At 43.0% G+C, this 22,059-nt stretch overlaps 1 protein-coding gene across 4 annotated transcripts in view; it reads left to right on the forward strand.

The window, feature by feature from the left end:
• LOC125384730 overlaps window positions 1–15,394 on the forward strand; it is a 37,604-nt gene extending 22,210 nt beyond the window's left edge. For 2 of the 4 annotated variants that reach the window (XM_048404467.1, XM_048404466.1), the window contains exons 5-6: window positions 12,957–13,385; window positions 15,032–15,394. In XM_048404467.1, the coding sequence (XP_048260424.1) occupies window positions 12,957–13,385; window positions 15,032–15,250 (648 nt within the window). In that variant the 3' untranslated portion in view covers window positions 15,251–15,394. Of the gene's footprint in view, window positions 1–12,956; window positions 13,386–13,572; window positions 13,632–14,771; window positions 14,914–15,031 lie in introns of those variants that run through there. The other 2 variants (XM_048404468.1, XR_007223471.1) reach the window with 2 other exon arrangements.
• Window positions 15,395–22,059: the final 6,665 nt, after the last annotated feature.

Here is a 22,059-nt window from a genome sequence, read left to right on the forward strand (position 1 = left end):
TCGCGGATTATTTCCCTCACTTTACTAACTAAAAATGTAAACAACGAATCCGCGTTCTTCGTTCAAAGGGCACACCCATACCAAGCTTTCCTCCGTATTCACATTAGAATAAGCTTCAGAGTTTGATCGTCTCTCACGGTGCCTAGAGTTCCTGCACTTCCTACAACTCTCACCGTTCCTGTATCTTTCTGAGTTCCTTCATCATTCATCAAGGTGCCTACACGGCCTAGAGTCTTCTAAGGCTCTCACTTATCCAGAACTCCGACAGTTCCTATAACTCTCAAGGGCCTAGAGCGCCTAAAGCTCTCCTTCTCTCATCCAAGACTAACCCTTCTCTCGTTATCTGTATCTTAATCAACGGCGTTACTACTTTGTGTGATTGTATAAAGTGTTGGAAATATACATTATTATAACTCTGACTCCCAGTGTTATACCGCATTAACCACCCCGATTATCCTAACCGAAATACGGGGATCGAACTATTCGTGGTGTCGATTATTCTAATCGTAACGGGAATTTACGACTCCCGTTGACGCGTATTCTAACGACCGCGTCTCCCCGCGATAGTACGAATTAAACATGGTCCTTCGAGCCGGATTCTGTGTCAAGTGAAAAGTGCACGCCAGTGACACCCACTCTCATACAGTGCCACGTGAATCCAACACAACCAGCAGCGGAAGCGTTACCACCCCAGCGAGGTCAGTAACGTAAAGGGTCGTCACCTTTGAAGAGGTATAATTCGGTGGTTGAAACGCAACCACACAGCCTCCTGCCACAAAGTAGACAATCGCCAACAGAAGTAAGTTCAAACGATTTCCTTATCAATTACATAAAACATAATGGCAACCGAAAACGAACTTGCCGCCTTGCGTCGACGCCAGAGCTACTATATCGCCCAGTTTACACGCCTCGAAAAAAAACTCGACGACATTGAACAATCAGGCTGTCCGAAAGAGATCGACTTGCTTCATATTAAAGATCGTCTAGAAGCCTACGAGAAGGAATTCCGTGCATTACAATACCAAATCGTAACTTTGGACGAGGGAGAGATCGCGCGCGGCAGTGAGCTAGAGGAAGAATACGAAAGACTGCATCTCCGAGTACTCAAACAATTAATCAAGACACGACGAAGTACGCCGTCACAATCGGCAAGCGGCGAATCAACCGTCGGCCGCGAGTCCGCGTCGCTTAAACTCCCGGAAGAACAAACGCGCGGTCTCGAGATCAGAGAACAGTATAACGATAGATGCGATCGGCTAAGACGTAACCAACGTACAGCACGACAACCCCGGTCATCGAGACCGGCACACGATGGATCAGCCACTGGTGTCAAATTGCCGCGAAATGCTTTGAATCAGCCAACCTCTCACGATCCACTGGACCGGAAGGAAGTGAATCCCATCCAGGACAACAAGGATCAACCTCCGCCGACGGAAACCATCGCAGCAACTCGAATGGCGATCCCGTCGCACACCACGCGGAGCTCAGCGCGTGACACTCATAACGTGTCACCCACACGCGATCTGACGACAACCACATTCCCATCGTCAGCATCGCAACCATCTGATTCAACGTCACAAAACGTCTTGAATCAGTCCATCACTCGAGATTCTCTGGATCGGACAAAGCTGAATCTCGTCCAAGACGACAACGGTCGTATTTCGCCGACGGAAATCATCGCACCAGCTCAAATGGCGATCCCGTCGCATACCACGCGGAGCTCACCGCGTGATATTCACAACATGTCAACTGTCTGCGATCTGACGACCACGTTCGCAGCGTCAGCATCGCAATCATCTGATTCGACGTCACACAACGTCTTGAATCAATCAATCACTCAAGATCCTCTGGACCAAAAGGAGCTGATTCTCTTCCAAGACGACAACGGTCGTACTCCTCCGACGGAAGGCACTGCCTCAACTCCAGCGCCGATCCCGTCGCATACCACGCGGAGCTCACCGCGTGACATTCGCACCATATCAACTACCCGCGATCTGACAACCACGTTCGCAGCGTCAGCATCGCAATCATCTGATTCGACGTTACACAACGTCTTGAATCAATCAATCGCTCGAGACCCTCTGGACCGGAAGGGACCGACTTTCATCCAAGACGACAACGGTCGCATTCCACCAACGGAAACCATCGCATCCACTCAAACGGCGATTCCGTCGTATACCACACGGAGCTCACCGCATGACACTCGCAACGTGTCAACTACCCGAGATCGGACAACCACGCTCACAGCGTCAGCATCGCAACCATCTGCTTCAACTACACAAAATGTCTCGAATCAGCCGAATGTTCCAGATCTGCAAGACCAGAAGGAACTGAATCACGTCCCGGACAAAAACAGTGATACTCCGCCGGGCAACACCACTTTACATGTTACACCTGACATGGACATCATATCGGAGAGTCTGTCTCCGCGACCTAACGTGAAGAATTCTCTATCGCCACGACGGCGAGGAGCCACGCCTGCGAGTAACCCAAATCGGGATAATCTCCACGTTATTACCACTATGACTAATCATTTAATTGTCAGCAGTTTTCAGAACGCGCCAGCTGATTTCAACACTTGTCCACTAAGCCCACAGAGCACTACGTGGGACAAATCTCTGATTCTGTCTCTTGCGGATTGTTGGACCACGCCGGTACAACTACCAGCCATCAGAGAGAAGGCGCGATCCGGATGGGTCAACGGGGGGAGCCTCGTCCCTCAATCAACCATGACCTCCTCCACGCTTCCTCAGCCGAAACAGCAACGAGGATGTCCAAATGACATGCAATACTTTCACGAGTCTGATGTTGCAGAGATACCATACAAGAAAGGCGAACCCTGCTCCCGGTCTTACCATGATACAATCCACGACATGTGGGACAAGATAGCACAATTGGGGCAGATCATCGGGGGGAGCTCAGTCCTCCAATCAAACACACAACTCTGCGACGTGTTTGAACCTATACCATGCATCACCGGAGTTTCATTCAACGACACCTCCTGGGGCAAACTATTCAAGGACACCTCATGGGCCGAGGTGTTCCACGATACTGCATGGGCCGAACTGTTTCACGATACATCCTGGATCGTGAACTTCAACGGCCCCTTAACGCAACGGCGAACCAGACACCAGGACAGACGGGTGTCCTCTACGCAACGGCCTTTCGGTCGTATCATTGAGTTCACCCTGGCGACGACGGCCTCGTCAGGACAACTACGAACATCGAAGAAGGCGGACGAAAAACGCATCTCCATACAGATATTATCTACCTTTGGGAAATCGGCGAGATGTATAACGACACCTCCAGGGCTGAGGTGCTCTACGATACTTCACGAGCCGAGCTCTTCACGACATTTCTTGGTCCGTAGACTTCAGCGGCAACTTTCTTGGCAATGCCAAGAACCACGGCGGTCCAGACTACAAGGCAGTCAACGGTCCTTCGACGCAGCGGCGAAGCAGACTCCAGGACAGACAAATATCCTCAGCGCACCGGCCTTTCGGCCGCATCATCAAATTCCTCCTGGCGACCACTACATCCTCTGGACGGCCACAGTTCACAGGGCAACAACAATCAACAAGGAGGCGGATGGAAGATTTAATCCATTTTATCTCGATAGATTTTTGATCGGTGCCCTCTCAACGGGGGGAGGATGTTACGCCGCGCAACACATCTGCATTCCATCCCGCGCGGCGTGACAGCCAACGGTCTACGTGCCGTCCTTCGAACCCTCCACAGGCCTAAGGACCCACCATAAAGTCGAAATTCTAACTGCATTGTTCGCACACATGTTTTACGTCAATCTGTTTGCCAGAAAGGACTTTCTAATTCCAGAAGTGTTTTCAGCTGGTTTTTTAGAAGGGTCCTTGGGTTTATTATGTGCTCTTAAGAATTACGAAGAAAGCGGAGATATACCTAACGAAGAATCTGAGTTTCCCTGTAAACAATGTCGCCTAGGACCCAAGTTGGTAGGAGGTTTCTTCCTCCTCTCTTCCTTCCTAACATTGGTCCCAACCAATCGACATCGCGGATTATTTCCCTCACTTTACTAACTAAAAATGTAAACAACGAATCCGCGTTCTTCGTTCAAAGGGCACACCCATACCAAGCTTTCCTCCGTATTCACATTAGAATAAGCTTCAGAGTTTGATCGTCTCTCACGGTGCCTAGAGTTCCTGCACTTCCTACAACTCTCACCGTTCCTGTATCTTTCTGAGTTCCTTCATCATTCATCAAGGTGCCTACACGGCCTAGAGTCTTCTAAGGCTCTCACTTATCCAGAACTCCGACAGTTCCTATAACTCTCAAGGGCCTAGAGCGCCTAAAGCTCTCCTTCTCTCATCCAAGACTAACCCTTCTCTCGTTATCTGTATCTTAATCAACGGCGTTACTACTTTGTGTGATTGTATAAAGTGTTGGAAATATACATTATTATAACTCTGACTCCCAGTGTTATACCGCATTAACCACCCCGATTATCCTAACCGAAATACGGGGATCGAACTATTCGTGGTGTCGATTATTCTAATCGTAACGGGAATTTACGACTCCCGTTGACGCGTATTCTAACGACCGCGTCTCCCCGCGATAGTACGGATTAAACATGGTCCTTCGAGCCGGATTCTGTGTCAAGTGAAAAGTGCACGCCAGTGACACCCACTCTCATACAGTGCCACGTGAATCCAACACAACCAGCAGCGGAAGCGTTACCACCCCAGCGAGGTCAGTAACGTAAAGGGTCGTCACCTTTGAAGAGGTATAATTCGGTGGTTGAAACGCAACCACACAGCCTCCTGCCACAAAGTAGACAATCGCCAACAGAAGTAAGTTCAAACGATTTCCTTATCAATTACATAAAACATAATGGCAACCGAAAACGAACTTGCCGCCTTGCGTCGACGCCAGAGCTACTATATCGCCCAGTTTACACGCCTCGAAAAAGAACTCGACGACATTGAACAATCAGGCTGTCCGAAAGAGATCGACTTGCTTCATATTAAAGATCGTCTAGAAGCCTACGAGAAGGAATTCCGTGCATTACAATACCAAATCGTAACTTTGGACGAGGGAGAGATCGCGCGCGGCAGTGAGCTAGAGGAAGAATACGAAAGACTGCATCTCCGAGTACTCAAACAATTAATCAAGACACGACGAAGTACGCCGTCACAATCGGCAAGCGGCGAATCAACCGTCGGCCGCGAGTCCGCGTCGCTTAAACTCCCGGAAGAACAAACGCGCGGTCTCGAGATCAGAGAACAGTATAACGATAGATGCGATCGGCTAAGACGTAACCAACGTACAGCACGACAACCCCGGTCATCGAGACCGGCACACGATGGATCAGCCACTGGTGTCAAATTGCCGCGAAATGCTTTGAATCAGCCAACCTCTCACGATCCACTGGACCGGAAGGAAGTGAATCCCATCCAGGACAACAAGGATCAACCTCCGCCGACGGAAACCATCGCAGCAACTCGAATGGCGATCCCGTCGCACACCACGCGGAGCTCAGCGCGTGACACTCATAACGTGTCACCCACCCGCGATCTGACGACAACCACATTCCCATCGTCAGCATCGCAACCATCTGATTCAACGTCACAAAACGTCTTGAATCAGTCCATCACTCGAGATTCTCTGGATCGGACAAAGCTGAATCTCGTCCAAGACGACAACGGTCGTATTTCGCCGACGGAAATCATCGCACCAGCTCAAATGGCGATCCCGTCGCATACCACGCGGAGCTCACCGCGTGATATTCACAACATGTCAACTGTCTGCGATCTGACGACCACGTTCGCAGCGTCAGCATCGCGATCATCTGATTCGACGTCACACAACGTCTTGAATCAATCAATCACTCAAGATCCTCTGGACCAAAAGGAGCTGATTCTCTTCCAAGACGACAACGGTCGTACTCCTCCGACGGAAGGCACTGCCTCAACTCCAGCGCCGATCCCGTCGCATACCACGCGGAGCTCACCGCGTGACATTCGCACCATATCAACTACCCGCGATCTGACAACCACGTTCGCAGCGTCAGCATCGCAATCATCTGATTCGACGTTACACAACGTCTTGAATCAATCAATCGCTCGAGACCCTCTGGACCGGAAGGGACCGACTTTCATCCAAGACGACAACGGTCGCATTCCACCAACGGAAACCATCGCATCCACTCAAACGGCGATTCCGTCGTATACCACACGGAGCTCACCGCATGACACTCGCAACGTGTCAACTACCCGAGATCGGACAACCACGCTCACAGCGTCAGCATCGCAACCATCTGCTTCAACTACACAAAATGTCTCGAATCAGCCGAATGTTCCAGATCTGCAAGACCAGAAGGAACTGAATCACGTCCCGGACAAAAACAGTGATACTCCGCCGGGGAACACCACTTTACATGTTACACCTGACATGGACATCATATCGGAGAGTCTGTCTCCGCGACCTAACGTGAAGAATTCTCTATCGCCACGACGGCGAGGAGCCACGCCTGCGAGTAACCCAAATCGGGATAATCTCCACGTTATTACCACTATGACTAATCATTTAATTGTCAGCAGTTTTCAGAACGCGCCAGCTGATTTCAACACTTGTCCACTAAGCCCACAGAGCACTACGTGGGACAAATCTCTGATTCTGTCTCTTGCGGATTGTTGGACCACGCCGGTACAACTACCAGCCATCAGAGAGAAGGCGCGATCCGGATGGGTCAACGGGGGGAGCCTCGTCCCTCAATCAACCATGACCTCCTCCACGCTTCCTCAGCCGAAACAGCAACGAGGATGTCCAAATGACATGCAATTCTTTCACGAGTCTGATGTTGCAGAGATACCATACAAGAAAGGCGAACCCTGCTCCCGGTCTTACCATGATACAATCCACGACATGTGGGACAAGATAGCACAATTGGGGCAGATCATCGGGGGAAGCTCAGTCCTCCAATCAAACACACAACTCTGCGACGTGTTTGAACCTATACCATGCATCACCGGAGTTTCATTCAACGACACCTCCTGGGGCAAACTATTCAAGGACACCTCATGGGCCGAGGTGTTCCACGATACTGCATGGGCCGAACTGTTTCACGATACATCCTGGATCGTGAACTTCAACGGCCCCTTAACGCAACGGCGAACCAGACACCAGGACAGACGGGTGTCCTCTACGCAACGGCCTTTCGGTCGTATCATTGAGTTCACCCTGGCGACGACGGCCTCGTCAGGACAACTACGAACATCGAAGAAGGCGGACGAAAAACGCATCTCCATACAGATATTATCTACCTTTGGGAAATCGGCGAGATGTATAACGACACCTCCAGGGCTGAGGTGCTCTACGATACTTCAGGAGCCGAGCTCTTCACGACATTTCTTGGTCCGTAGACTTCAGCGGCAACTTTCTTGGCAATGCCAAGAACCACGGCGGTCCAGACTACAAGGCAGTCAACGGTCCTTCGACGCAGCGGCGAAGCAGACTCCAGGACAGATAAATATCCTCAGCGCACCGGCCTTTCGGCCGCATCATCAAATTCCTCCTGGCGACCACTACATCCTCTGGACGGCCACAGTTCACAGGGCAACAACAATCAACAAGGAGGCGGATGGAAGATTTAATCCATTTTATCTCGATAGATTTTTGATCGGTGCCCTCTCAACGGGGGGAGGATGTTACGCCGCGCAACACATCTGCATTCCATCCCGCGCGGCGTGACAGCCAACGGTCTACGTGCCGTCCTTCGAACCCTCCACAGGCCTAAGGACCCACCATAAAGTCGAAATTCTAACTGCATTGTTCGCACACATGTTTTACGTCAATCTGTTTGCCAGAAAGGACTTTCTAATTCCAGAAGTGTTTTCAGCTGGTTTTTTAGAAGGGTCCTTGGGTTTATTATGTGCTCTTAAGAATTACGAAGAAAGCGGAGATATACCTAACGAAGAATCTGAGTTTCCCTGTAAACAATGTCGCCTAGGACCCAAGTTGGTAGGAGGTTTCTTCCTCCTCTCTTCCTTCCTAACATTGGTCCCAACCAATCGACATCGCGGATTATTTCCCTCACTTTACTAACTAAAAATGTAAACAACGAATCCGCGTTCTTCGTTCAAAGGGCACACCCATACCAAGCTTTCCTCCGTATTCACATTAGAATAAGCTTCAGAGTTTGATCGTCTCTCACGGTGCCTAGAGTTCCTGCATTTCCTACAACTCTCACCGTTCCTGTATCTTTCTGAGTTCCTTCATCATTCATCAAGGTGCCTACACGGCCTAGAGTCTTCTAAGGCTCTCACTTATCCAGAACTCCGACAGTTCCTATAACTCTCAAGGGCCTAGAGCGCCTAAAGCTCTCCTTCTCTCATCCAAGACTAACCCTTCTCTCGTTATCTGTATCTTAATCAACGGCGTTACTACTTTGTGTGATTGTATAAAGTGTTGGAAATATACATTATTATAACTCTGACTCCCAGTGTTATACCGCATTAACCACCCCGATTATCCTAACCGAAATACGGGGATCGAACTATTCGTGGTGTCGATTATTCTAATCGTAACGGGAATTTACGACTCCCGTTGACGCGTATTCTAACGACCGCGTCTCCCCGCGATAGTACGGATTAAACATGGTCCTTCGAGCCGGATTCTGTGTCAAGTGAAAAGTGCACGCCAGTGACACCCACTCTCATACAGTGCCACGTGAATCCAACACAACCAGCAGCGGAAGCGTTACCACCCCAGCGAGGTCAGTAACGTAAAGGGTCGTCACCTTTGAAGAGGTATAATTCGGTGGTTGAAACGCAACCACACAGCCTCCTGCCACAAAGTAGACAATCGCCAACAGAAGTAAGTTCAAACGATTTCCTTATCAATTACATAAAACATAATGGCAACCGAAAACGAACTTGCCGCCTTGCGTCGACGCCAGAGCTACTATATCGCCCAGTTTACACGCCTCGAAAAAGAACTCGACGACATTGAACAATCAGGCTGTCCGAAAGAGATCGACTTGCTTCATATTAAAGATCGTCTAGAAGCCTACGAGAAGGAATTCCGTGCATTACAATACCAAATCGTAACTTTGGACGAGGGAGAGATCGCGCGCGGCAGTGAGCTAGAGGAAGAATACGAAAGACTGCATCTCCGAGTACTCAAACAATTAATCAAGACACGACGAAGTACGCCGTCACAATCGGCAAGCGGCGAATCAACCGTCGGCCGCGAGTCCGCGTCGCTTAAACTCCCGGAAGAACAAACGCGCGGTCTCGAGATCAGAGAACAGTATAACGATAGATGCGATCGGCTAAGACGTAACCAACGTACAGCACGACAACCCCGGTCATCGAGACCGGCACACGATGGATCAGCCACTGGTGTCAAATTGCCGCGAAATGCTTTGAATCAGCCAACCTCTCACGATCCACTGGACCGGAAGGAAGTGAATCCCATCCAGGACAACAAGGATCAACCTCCGCCGACGGAAACCATCGCAGCAACTCGAATGGCGATCCCGTCGCACACCACGCGGAGCTCAGCGCGTGACACTCATAACGTGTCACCCACCCGCGATCTGACGACAACCACATTCCCATCGTCAGCATCGCAACCATCTGATTCAACGTCACAAAACGTCTTGAATCAGTCCATCACTCGAGATTCTCTGGATCGGACAAAGCTGAATCTCGTCCAAGACGACAACGGTCGTATTTCGCCGACGGAAATCATCGCACCAGCTCAAATGGCGATCCCGTCGCATACCACGCGGAGCTCACCGCGTGATATTCACAACATGTCAACTGTCTGCGATCTGACGACCACGTTCGCAGCGTCAGCATCGCGATCATCTGATTCGACGTCACACAACGTCTTGAATCAATCAATCACTCAAGATCCTCTGGACCAAAAGGAGCTGATTCTCTTCCAAGACGACAACGGTCGTACTCCTCCGACGGAAGGCACTGCCTCAACTCCAGCGCCGATCCCGTCGCATACCACGCGGAGCTCACCGCGTGACATTCGCACCATATCAACTACCCGCGATCTGACAACCACGTTCGCAGCGTCAGCATCGCAATCATCTGATTCGACGTTACACAACGTCTTGAATCAATCAATCGCTCGAGACCCTCTGGACCGGAAGGGACCGACTTTCATCCAAGACGACAACGGTCGCATTCCACCAACGGAAACCATCGCATCCACTCAAACGGCGATTCCGTCGTATACCACACGGAGCTCACCGCATGACACTCGCAACGTGTCAACTACCCGAGATCGGACAACCACGCTCACAGCGTCAGCATCGCAACCATCTGCTTCAACTACACAAAATGTCTCGAATCAGCCGAATGTTCCAGATCTGCAAGACCAGAAGGAACTGAATCACGTCCCGGACAAAAACAGTGATACTCCGCCGGGGAACACCACTTTACATGTTACACCTGACATGGACATCATATCGGAGAGTCTGTCTCCGCGACCTAACGTGAAGAATTCTCTATCGCCACGACGGCGAGGAGCCACGCCTGCGAGTAACCCAAATCGGGATAATCTCCACGTTATTACCACTATGACTAATCATTTAATTGTCAGCAGTTTTCAGAACGCGCCAGCTGATTTCAACACTTGTCCACTAAGCCCACAGAGCACTACGTGGGACAAATCTCTGATTCTGTCTCTTGCGGATTGTTGGACCACGCCGGTACAACTACCAGCCATCAGAGAGAAGGCGCGATCCGGATGGGTCAACGGGGGGAGCCTCGTCCCTCAATCAACCATGACCTCCTCCACGCTTCCTCAGCCGAAACAGCAACGAGGATGTCCAAATGACATGCAATTCTTTCACGAGTCTGATGTTGCAGAGATACCATACAAGAAAGGCGAACCCTGCTCCCGGTCTTACCATGATACAATCCACGACATGTGGGACAAGATAGCACAATTGGGGCAGATCATCGGGGGAAGCTCAGTCCTCCAATCAAACACACAACTCTGCGACGTGTTTGAACCTATACCATGCATCACCGGAGTTTCATTCAACGACACCTCCTGGGGCAAACTATTCAAGGACACCTCATGGGCCGAGGTGTTCCACGATACTGCATGGGCCGAACTGTTTCACGATACATCCTGGATCGTGAACTTCAACGGCCCCTTAACGCAACGGCGAACCAGACACCAGGACAGACGGGTGTCCTCTACGCAACGGCCTTTCGGTCGTATCATTGAGTTCACCCTGGCGACGACGGCCTCGTCAGGACAACTACGAACATCGAAGAAGGCGGACGAAAAACGCATCTCCATACAGATATTATCTACCTTTGGGAAATCGGCGAGATGTATAACGACACCTCCAGGGCTGAGGTGCTCTACGATACTTCACGAGCCGAGCTCTTCACGACATTTCTTGGTCCGTAGACTTCAGCGGCAACTTTCTTGGCAATGCCAAGAACCACGGCGGTCCAGACTACAAGGCAGTCAACGGTCCTTCGACGCAGCGGCGAAGCAGACTCCAGGACAGATAAATATCCTCAGCGCACCGGCCTTTCGGCCGCATCATCAAATTCCTCCTGGCGACCACTACATCCTCTGGACGGCCACAGTTCACAGGGCAACAACAATCAACAAGGAGGCGGATGGAAGATTTAATCCATTTTATCTCGATAGATTTTTGATCGGTGCCCTCTCAACGGGGGGAGGATGTTACGCCGCGCAACACATCTGCATTCCATCCCGCGCGGCGTGACAGCCAACGGTCTACGTGCCGTCCTTCGAACCCTCCACAGGCCTAAGGACCCACCATAAAGTCGAAATTCTAACTGCATTGTTCGCACACATGTTTTACGTCAATCTGTTTGCCAGAAAGGACTTTCTAATTCCAGAAGTGTTTTCAGCTGGTTTTTTAGAAGGGTCCTTGGGTTTATTATGTGCTCTTAAGAATTACGAAGAAAGCGGAGATATACCTAACGAAGAATCTGAGTTTCCCTGTAAACAATGTCGCCTAGGACCCAAGTTGGTAGGAGGTTTCTTCCTCCTCTCTTCCTTCCTAACATTGGTCCCAACCAATCGACATCGCGGATTATTTCCCTCACTTTACTAACTAAAAATGTAAACAACGAATCCGCGTTCTTCGTTCAAAGGGCACACCCATACCAAGCTTTCCTCCGTATTCACATTAGAATAAGCTTCAGAGTTTGATCGTCTCTCACGGTGCCTAGAGTTCCTGCACTTCCTACAACTCTCACCGTTCCTGTATCTTTCTGAGTTCCTTCATCATTCATCAAGGTGCCTACACGGCCTAGAGTCTTCTAAGGCTCTCACTTATCCAGAACTCCGACAGTTCCTATAACTCTCAAGGGCCTAGAGCGCCTAAAGCTCTCCTTCTCTCATCCAAGACTAACCCTTCTCTCGTTATCTGTATCTTAATCAACGGCGTTACTACTTTGTGTGATTGTATAAAGTGTTGGAAATATACATTATTATAACTCTGACTCCCAGTGTTATACCGCATTAACCACCCCGATTATCCTAACCGAAATACGGGGATCGAACTATTCGTGGTGTCGATTATTCTAATCGTAACGGGAATTTACGACTCCCGTTGACGCGTATTCTAACGACCGCGTCTCCCCGCGATAGTACGGATTAAACAATAGTCGTTCAACTTTTCAGCTTACAGAAAAGAACATTACGCGTATTCCTAGCAATCGCCCAAAGACTCGAACGTGTGCTTCGATAAAGCTCGCTTAACTTTCATCGACACATCGATAACTTTGCGTTCCAAGATGTTATTACGCCCTAGAATCCCTAACATAATTTTAGAACCAGAATTTCTGTGCAAAACAATTCCATCGCTTTGTCACGTTTAACGGCTCAATCATCGAAACATGTATCATAACGCACGAATTATGATAAAAAAGAAACTGTCTTTCGAATAAAAGCAATCCGTTTGCCAGGTGCGCTTAAGGATGTACAGGACGTCGACGGAGCAAGTGTACGAAATGCAGCCGCTGGAGGGTAACAGTTCTGTTCAACGTTACACTGAACAGCCGAAACAACGATTCTTTGAAATGCCTACTCTGTCGGTTTCGCCGACGTCTTCTCTCCGAAAGCGCGTCTCGGAACTGCCAAGAGCCGCGAGAGCACCCGTTTTCGGTGCTGCGGGCATGGTCTGCTCTAATAGGGATCTGATATCGATCCTAAGCTCGGTAGGGTCTTCCGCGACGGAAATGTCGAAGAAGCCGGAAGATTTAGCAACGGCCAGTTCAAGTCTTAGGTTCGATGAATTGAAGGTAGTGAAGGCGATGAAGAAAATGTTCGGTAAAAAGTCCCCTAATAGCGAGGTCGTATGGGACAACACTAGTGGAACCAAAGTGGACGCTCAGGTAAGTTGTATTTCTCGTTACGATATCGTTTCTTGTTTAAGAGCCATCATAGGTGAAAGGAGGAATGAAAAAGAAAATCGTAAATCGTAAAATCTCTTCCAGAGAATGCACTTTATCGTAAAAATTAATAAAGTCAACAACAACGTGAAATTAAATAATTGTTTGATATTCTGTATTATCGATATAGGTGAAACGTGGAGAAGATAATTTGCAATCATTGCGGACAATATCGCAGTGACATTATTATCAATCGGTAATATTAAAGATAAAATTCATATGGGATGAAAACAGAGCGTCAAAAGTGGTTATTTTTCGATCTTCTTGCGAAGGGAAAATTCCTGCAAAATGTTTAAGAACGGCTCTCAACAAGGAATAAAAAATGTTATTACAGTTCCATTTTCGTGTTCGTTTTTTTTTTTTTTTTCTACATGATCCATGTGAAATAATTCTTCAGATGCTCTGCTGGTAAATGAATCGACGTTTGTAATAGAGGAAATATGAAGTACAGCGAGATCGTTGTTGGCTATTGTTCTACACCGATATCGACAAAATAATTCTTCGACAACTCTATTGATAAATCAATTGTAGTTTGAAATCAAAAGAATCTGAAGTACCATCAGTTTGTTGCTACGAGAAAAATAGCCACCAACGATCTCGCAGTAATTCGGATTCGTTCGATTTTAAACTTCAATTGTTTTACCGACAGAATCTCTGAATAATTATTTTGCTGGTAAATTCTGCTGGTATATCGATTAGAGTTTGGAATCGAGCAAATACGAAGTACAAGATGGCTATTGTTCTCACGTAGCAACAGTCTGATAGTATTTCAGATTCGCTTGATTTCAAACTTAGTTCCCTTGGTTTAATTACTGATTTATCAGCTGGATCAAAATTTAAAGAAAATGAAGATCAAGTGTAGCGCGTAAGTTTGACCTCTGCTTAATTTTTTCATCTCTACACTCATCTTTTTCAACTTCCATGTCACATTTCGTATAAATGCTAATAATTCTTTCTTTTTTTTTGATAAATTCTCTTAAACGTCGCACAAGAATTTTTCGTTCGCGAGGAGATGCAAAAATGGCCACTTTTTGACTTAGGTCAAAATTTGCAAATTTGGGGTTAGCCCCAACTTAACCACACTTTTAATCCAACATGAATTTTATTTTAATATTACTGATCTCTGATGGTGGATCTGCGATACTGTACTTAATGATTGTAAACTATCTTATCGACCTCTCATCTATATTAATAATATAGGAATATTAAATAACAGTTAAATACTTGAATATATGTTATTTGATTTGTTTTAGAACGAAGCTCATTCTCTGGAGTGAAACTTTTAGTTTCTCTTTCTTACGCGATAAAGGAGAGGTGCAAGGATTTAAATATTTATAACATTATGACCTTTATTCTTTAAGCATGAAAATATTTTAAATACAAGCATATAAATATTACATATTAAATATTTCTATTTACATATACATCAAGTAAATTTACATATACATTTTCATCTTGGTAAAAAGAGCATGTAAGTTATCGTATTTACTATTACGTATTTTAACGCGAAATCTCGTTTCATAAAAATTTTCATTCAAATACGTAAACACATAATATTCATAAATTTATAAGAACAATTTTGTCCGTAGGTATTTGGTAGCGCAATTGAGAAGATATTAACGGCGCAGAAGGGAAACGATACGGAGATACCGAGGGCTTCCGGGTCGAGCGGAAAGCCCTCGGTATCTTCGAACAAACCAATGTCAGGTGAAGTGACAAATTTGTTTTGGAATAGCAAGAACCAAAAGCAGACGGAATTCAGCGAACCGTCTCTCTGTGCTTCCCTAAAGGACCTATTCAAGAAGTAATGGGGAAGAACAAATACTAATAAATGTTAAGTGTCTCTAGTTTAATTAACACTTCTTTATCTAAGAATTTCTTCCCTAAAAGACCTATTCATTATGTAATGTAGAAGCACAAATACTAATAAATGCTAAGTTTCTCTCGTTTAATTAACACTTATTTATTTAAGAATTTATTCAGAGATTAACACGACCTAATAGATGACTGACAATCTGGTGTAATTCAAATTAACGAGCTATACTTTCCTTGTACTTTCTTATTGCTATACCTCTACAATATTTTTTTATAGTATCTGTCGATTTTAATCTCACACAAATATCTAATAAATGTGTATACAGTAGTTGACGAAAATATTAGATAGAAGATTTTTGCCAATATATATTATGTGTGTTAGTGTTTTTCTTCACTTCACTTCAATGTAACGAGACGTGTCTATCATGATTACACCGGTAAAAATTGAGACTAATTTGGAAATATATATATGGAAGCTAGAAGTTGCTTATTGCAGACGTACACATAGCAAAAAACTAATGTACAATGTAAAGAGTATTTTTAAACATATGATTGATTAGGTAGTAAAAATGCTCCTACTAAAAATATTGTGACTTATTTATACAATACATAATTAACTGTCCAAATACCGATGGTAATCAATAAGCATCTTATAATTCCTATTTACATTTGTTTCAAAAGTTTCTTTCGTTTCATAAGGAAATAATAGATGCACGACACTTTTTGTTTTATATTATTTTATCGATTTATGTATGATCTATTTTGTAGTAATAGAACAAAACGAAAGAAACTTTTGAGACAGCCTAATGCATCTTGAAATTCATGAAAAGCTTCAACAAAGTATTCATGGAAAGTTTCTGTAAGCGTCCGAGTACTTTCGTGAGCCGTTATATGTATAATAATTCGTTACAATGTTAGTGATAGCTTGGAAAGTGAACTATTTTTATTATACATCTTTTTACTTTCCATATTACGCTCATAGATACTCTAAAACGCCGCGATATTAACTCTTATCTATCATGTTTACGAATGCCTATAATTTGTGAAACCGCTTCTGATTTTACGGAAATTTTGCAGTTGCTTGATGAATGAAACAGATTTGTTAAGAGAATCACATGTTATAGATACCTGAACTGTGATTTATTTAATATATCTTTTCTGATTTGTTATCCTGCAACATTTCCATGTTTTACGAAGCTTTAAATTAAATTTCACAAGTTTATTTTCCTTAAGCTAAAGACGATGCTCGTGAAATATTTATTTCTGAAGTAAAAAGTAAAAATATAGCTTACATATTGCTTGTATTTAATCATGTATTACGATTAATCCTGTTGCGATACTCGTATATTTCAGTTAGGCTCTGGTTTTAGTAAACAAGAAAGATTTATAATATCTTAAGAGGATGTTTAGCATGAAATCATGCTAATAAGAAGTTTTTCATGTTTTTCTTCAGGCTTAAAATATTTTTTAATGTTGTGAAAAAATTGGGTTGAAAATGAATAAAATGGTGCAACAGGGTATTTAAACAAACTAATATCTCTTATATGAATAAGTCGAGTGATATGCTGTAAATTATTATCACAAAAAGACACCCATTTTTATTATTGTTTTCTAAATAAAATTCAATATGATTTGTTATACCTGTAATAGGAAGTTTCTTTAACTAACATTTAGTTATCGATCCTATTTTTATTGAAGTTTAACAATACTGTTCAATGTTAATAATTATTAATTTATAAGTGAAGGGTAATTCCAACGAAGAAAGATATCATTTGCAAACAAATAGCTTCCGATAAAATCAGCATTGGTACTGTAAATTTAAGATATTATAAATCTAATATGTATTGTATCGCAAAGCGGGATTCATGACGAAAAATTAAATATAAAAGTCCATGAAATTTCGCAAATTTAAACATCTCAGTTGATACAGCTTTAATAAATGTGGATAAAAGTTTAGTCTATCTCTATATTTAAATAACGCATGATATTTAATTCTACAGTATAATTAAACAAAGATTCGAAGCTGAAAATTTCGAAATATAATTGAACAATATATCGTACAATAAATGTTATATGATGTTCTGTAAAGGAGAATTGCATTTTTATGAAGAGGATCAAAGATAAAAGAGATTTTTGTTGAACGATACGACCGTTTCGAAATTCCATTTTGATTTTGTGTATGTATAGTGTATCTCGTACAAAAGATATTACAACAAGCGTCCAGTGATAATGTGAAACATTATTCAAAATTTCTAATCTCGAGTGTTTCAAGTCCTAGAATTCATCTTAATAAATATAAGAAGGACAGATTAAATTCAATTTGATTTTTCTAATTTTCTCGTTAATAATTAAATATGAGCATCAATCAATCAATAGTTCATAATGCACGGTATAATGCGTGTATAACATTTATCTGATTTCAATTAACTTACGTTTAAGCAAAATAATTATTCGAACTAGTTTATCATTCACATTATTACACATTTTAATTGTATATATATCTAGTACAACAGAGAAAGGATGTTTTAGGATTATGAGTATTCATTTAATTTTTAAGAAGAACAATAAGATTCAATACATGTACACAATAGTTAAAAATATGAAATCCAGTCGCTTTTACATTAAGTACCATTTCCTCGTAAATGAACATACAAAAGATAAATGTCAATAACTATAAATGCCTGTTTAATGTTTCTTTTTTGTTACGATTATATATGTAAAATTAGTTCTTGTAATGAATACTGCTTATAGAAATAAGGATTATTTTTCACTTGAAATAAGTTTGCTTTGATATTTTAAATGACTGAATAAAATGCGGACAAAATATTTTAACCATACACGTAAAGATTCAAGTACGTTACATACAATAACTATAAGAATATATTTTTAAAAACGTAAGAATTTGTACTTTAGATAGCAATGCGTTTAAAAGTTATTTTATGAATTTACTTTATTAATTACTGATTTAAAATCTCCAGCATTTTCAATAAAATGTCCAGAAAGTAGAAGAAAAGTACAACAAAAGTAGAAAACAGTTAATTTTGTAATATAAATTTATAGTCTACCGAATTAATACTGATATTTCTAAAACAGGGTCTATACACTTTCAAAATTTCAATCAAATCATATGCATAGTATTTCTTTTATCTCATATCCTAATTTCACCACATTGAATTCTCTAAAGGAAGATGAACTATTTATTTTAGATAACGCAAATCCTTTATTTTAGATATGCAAAGTCAAATATATTTTTGTCAATAAAGACACAAAAAATCTTAGATGTCAAAATGTCAGCTTTAAGAACAGTAGACTTGCCTGCCTTCAAACTTAAATGTCCTTTCCAGTAGTAAAACTTAAATAACATTAACAACGGCAGTAATATTTACGCCTACAGATGGAGGATATTAAACTTCGATTAAAATACAAGTAGCTCAATAAATATGTGTCTAAGTACGATGGTTAAAGAATAACGATTCGTCATTCTTTATTCCAGCGCTTAATGCTATCCATCTTTCAACAAATACAATCCTAGAACAATGCCGCTGAAGAGAAATGTTATGCGTGAATTTATTTGCCTTTGCGGGACGAAGGTTTATTAAATTATTAAATGAAAATATTAAATGAAAATGAAAGTTTATTAAATGATTGTAATATATTATATAAATATATATATATGTCGGATTAGAATCAGGATTAAGGAGATGGGCGTTTAATGGATTTTCATTAGAATTAGCCATTGTTGTGATACAACGGAGAGTTTATTAGCACAGGCTTATTAACAAGATTAAGCACTCGTAGCTCTAGTGATAATGACCTTAGGTTCGAACGAATCCGCGGTCACGGGATGATGAACGTATGTTATCGCACAGTTCAAGTCTAACTCTTTGTTAACTAGACGTGAGGTATTCACTGGTTGTAAGATAGTACTGTCACTCGTCAATGAGTCCACACGAAGGAATGACTCTCCGTCTCGACGATGTCGTCGAGGAAAACTATATGGGGTGGGTCTAAGGATGTGAGATCCTCGGATTCGTCAAAGAAGGCTTTCGTTCCAAAGGTGAGGGAAATTAGCGCTGTTGCTAATTGGTCGATCTCCATATCGGCGTTTTGAAAGAGATGCTGGCCGCCCTTAAGGGGGGGTTGTTGACGGGGCATCGTTCGTGGAAGATAGGCTTCTCCTATCTTCCCGTAGTTGCGACAAGGACTGTTTGTCTAAATAAAGAACTTTGCTTGACTAAATCTTAAAATTTATTGCGGGTCCTCACGTTAGCTAAACATACTGCGGAGGTATATCGACATCTGGAGATCATCTTACTCGAAGGATAGGATCTGCGTGTGGCGAGCCACGGAACAGAAACCTTTGAAATATTTACTGCCATGTGTCACTACGGGCACTTCTTTAAAGGAGAGGTATAGAGTTACTCTATGCCCTTGTTAGATAAAACGTTCATCCCTTGACCGCGGCTACGTTCGGCGACTGGTTGTCGCCTCGAGCCTAAGCTCACTATCATAAATCTCAAACAATCGGGGTGACAATTGTTTAATCTAAATTACGACATTACGGTATTCCCGAGAATCCAAGGAGAGGTTCCGGTGTATTTCCATCTCCGACATATATATTATTATAATGACTTATTTTAATAATGACTTAATTTGTATAGTAAAAACAGCTAAAATCTCATGTAAGATTGTTGGGATGTTACGTGATATTTCTGTTGCATCATTGATTATCGTTATACTTTGAAAAATAATTAAGGAAGCGAACAATGCGTGGACGATTATGGCAGTTTTATTAATAAACGAACGTTTAGTAGAGAATATGGATTTACTGGATAAGTAAATGTTTCATTAAATGTAACTGTTACGTGCAGAATAATATGTTGTTACATGTATGAACTAAAGTTGATGTAATACTCATATTGTATTTATGGTTTCAAAGAATTAATAAAATCTGCTGAGATTCAAACGTATGCTCTCCCTTTTATTCCATGAGAATTAAACATTTAGAGGATTTTATGAAAATGCACTAAAAAACAATCAGAAGCATCTGTTTCTCCTTTTTTTTTTTTTTTTTTTTTTAATATGTTGATTGCCACGCTATTTTTATACTTATTTTGACTTGGATAGATAGATTAAAGCGTACCATACCAAGACATTTCATTCTTGCAAAATATTCTAGTCTATTTGCGTACGTGCTCATAATCTTGGCTGATAACCGCCATTCGCTATATACATCGTTGGTATCGACGTCAAAGGATTAACACAGACAAATACACAATCCATACAATTCGATTTGATTGATTTTAGATCTTGCATCAAACAGATCTCTATATAAACAGATAATTTCTGATTCTAAACATTTGTATTACGTTCATCTAATTATTAGGATATTAGATATATTATAAAGGAAGATATTATGTATTAAATAATCTGCCTCTTCTTCCGCTTTGAAATCCTCTACAAACGCCTTTTATAGTCGTTCAACTTTTCAGCTCACAGAAAAGAACATTACGCGTATTCCTAGCAATCGCCCAAAGACTCGAACGTGTGCTTCGATAAAGCTCGCTTAACTTTCATCGACACATCGATAACTTTGCGTTCCAAGATGTTATTACACCCTAGAATCCCTAACATAATTTTAGAACCAGAATTTCTGTGCAAAACAATTCCATCGCTTTGTCACGTTTAACGGCTCAATCATCGAAACATGTATCATTTTTTTTTTTTATTTATTAGAATATTTACAATCAATTCTCGTTGAGAATTTTCAGTAACTTAGTTTGGCGTGATACAATGACATGGATTATAATAGTTTTATATTGTTGGTTCTAGTAGAAACTAAGGATTTAATTTAGAGGTTATTTTCTTTTTAGTCTGCGGATCTGGTCCGTCGTGTCCAGTAGTTGGGTGAAGGAGTGGGTTGTGGTGGTTGTTCACTCTTGTATTATATCTGCTTCTGGACTTGTGTATTTCATCTTTGACTGTAGGTATCTTGAGGTCACGGTGGATTGTTTCGTTGGTAACATACCAAGGTGCATTTAATAGGGATCTTAGCGTTTTCGATTGGAAGCGTTGGAGTATTTCAATGTTGGAATTACTTGCTGTTCCCCATAGTTGGATTCCGTAGGTCGAGACAGGTTTTATTACGGCCTTGTAGAGGGTTATTTTGTTCTGTATGTTTAGTTTGGAGCGTCGGCCCGTGAGCCAATAGAATTTTCTTAGTTTTTCCTTTAATTGCTTTGGATTTTGCTAGGATTTTAAGATGGAATAGTATGGATGGGGTAGGATATTTTTGATCTTGTAGAGTAGCCCTTCATGCCATACTTTGTCGAATGCCTGTTGGATGTCTAGGAATACCGCTGAACAGTATTTTTTCTTTTCAAGGGTTTGGCTGATCATGTGGGTTATGCGGTGGATTTGCTCTACTGTTGAGTGTTGTTTTCGGAAGCCGAATTGGTGGTCTGGGAGTGTTTTCAATTCTTCTAGGAGTGGGAGGAGACGATTCGTGAGCATCCTCTCGAATAGTTTAGACAGGGTAGGTAAAAGACTGATTGGGCGATAGGAGGTGGTTTCATATATTGGTTTACCGGGTTTAGGGATGAGGGTGATTAGTGAGATTTTCCAAGCCTTGGGAAAGTGTTGAAGGCGGAGGATAGCGTTAAAGATTGATGCGATGAGTGCAATCCCTTTTATGGGAAGTTCCTTGATTGCTTTATTTCCTATTAGGTCGTGACCTGCTGCCTTCTTGGGGTTTAGGCGACTGATTGCTTCTATAATCTCTGCAGAAGTGAAGGGTTCAATA

This window comes from Bombus terrestris, chromosome 3 (assembly GCF_910591885.1).
Source record: "Bombus terrestris chromosome 3, iyBomTerr1.2, whole genome shotgun sequence".
NCBI lineage: Eukaryota > Metazoa > Arthropoda > Insecta > Hymenoptera > Apidae > Bombus > Bombus terrestris.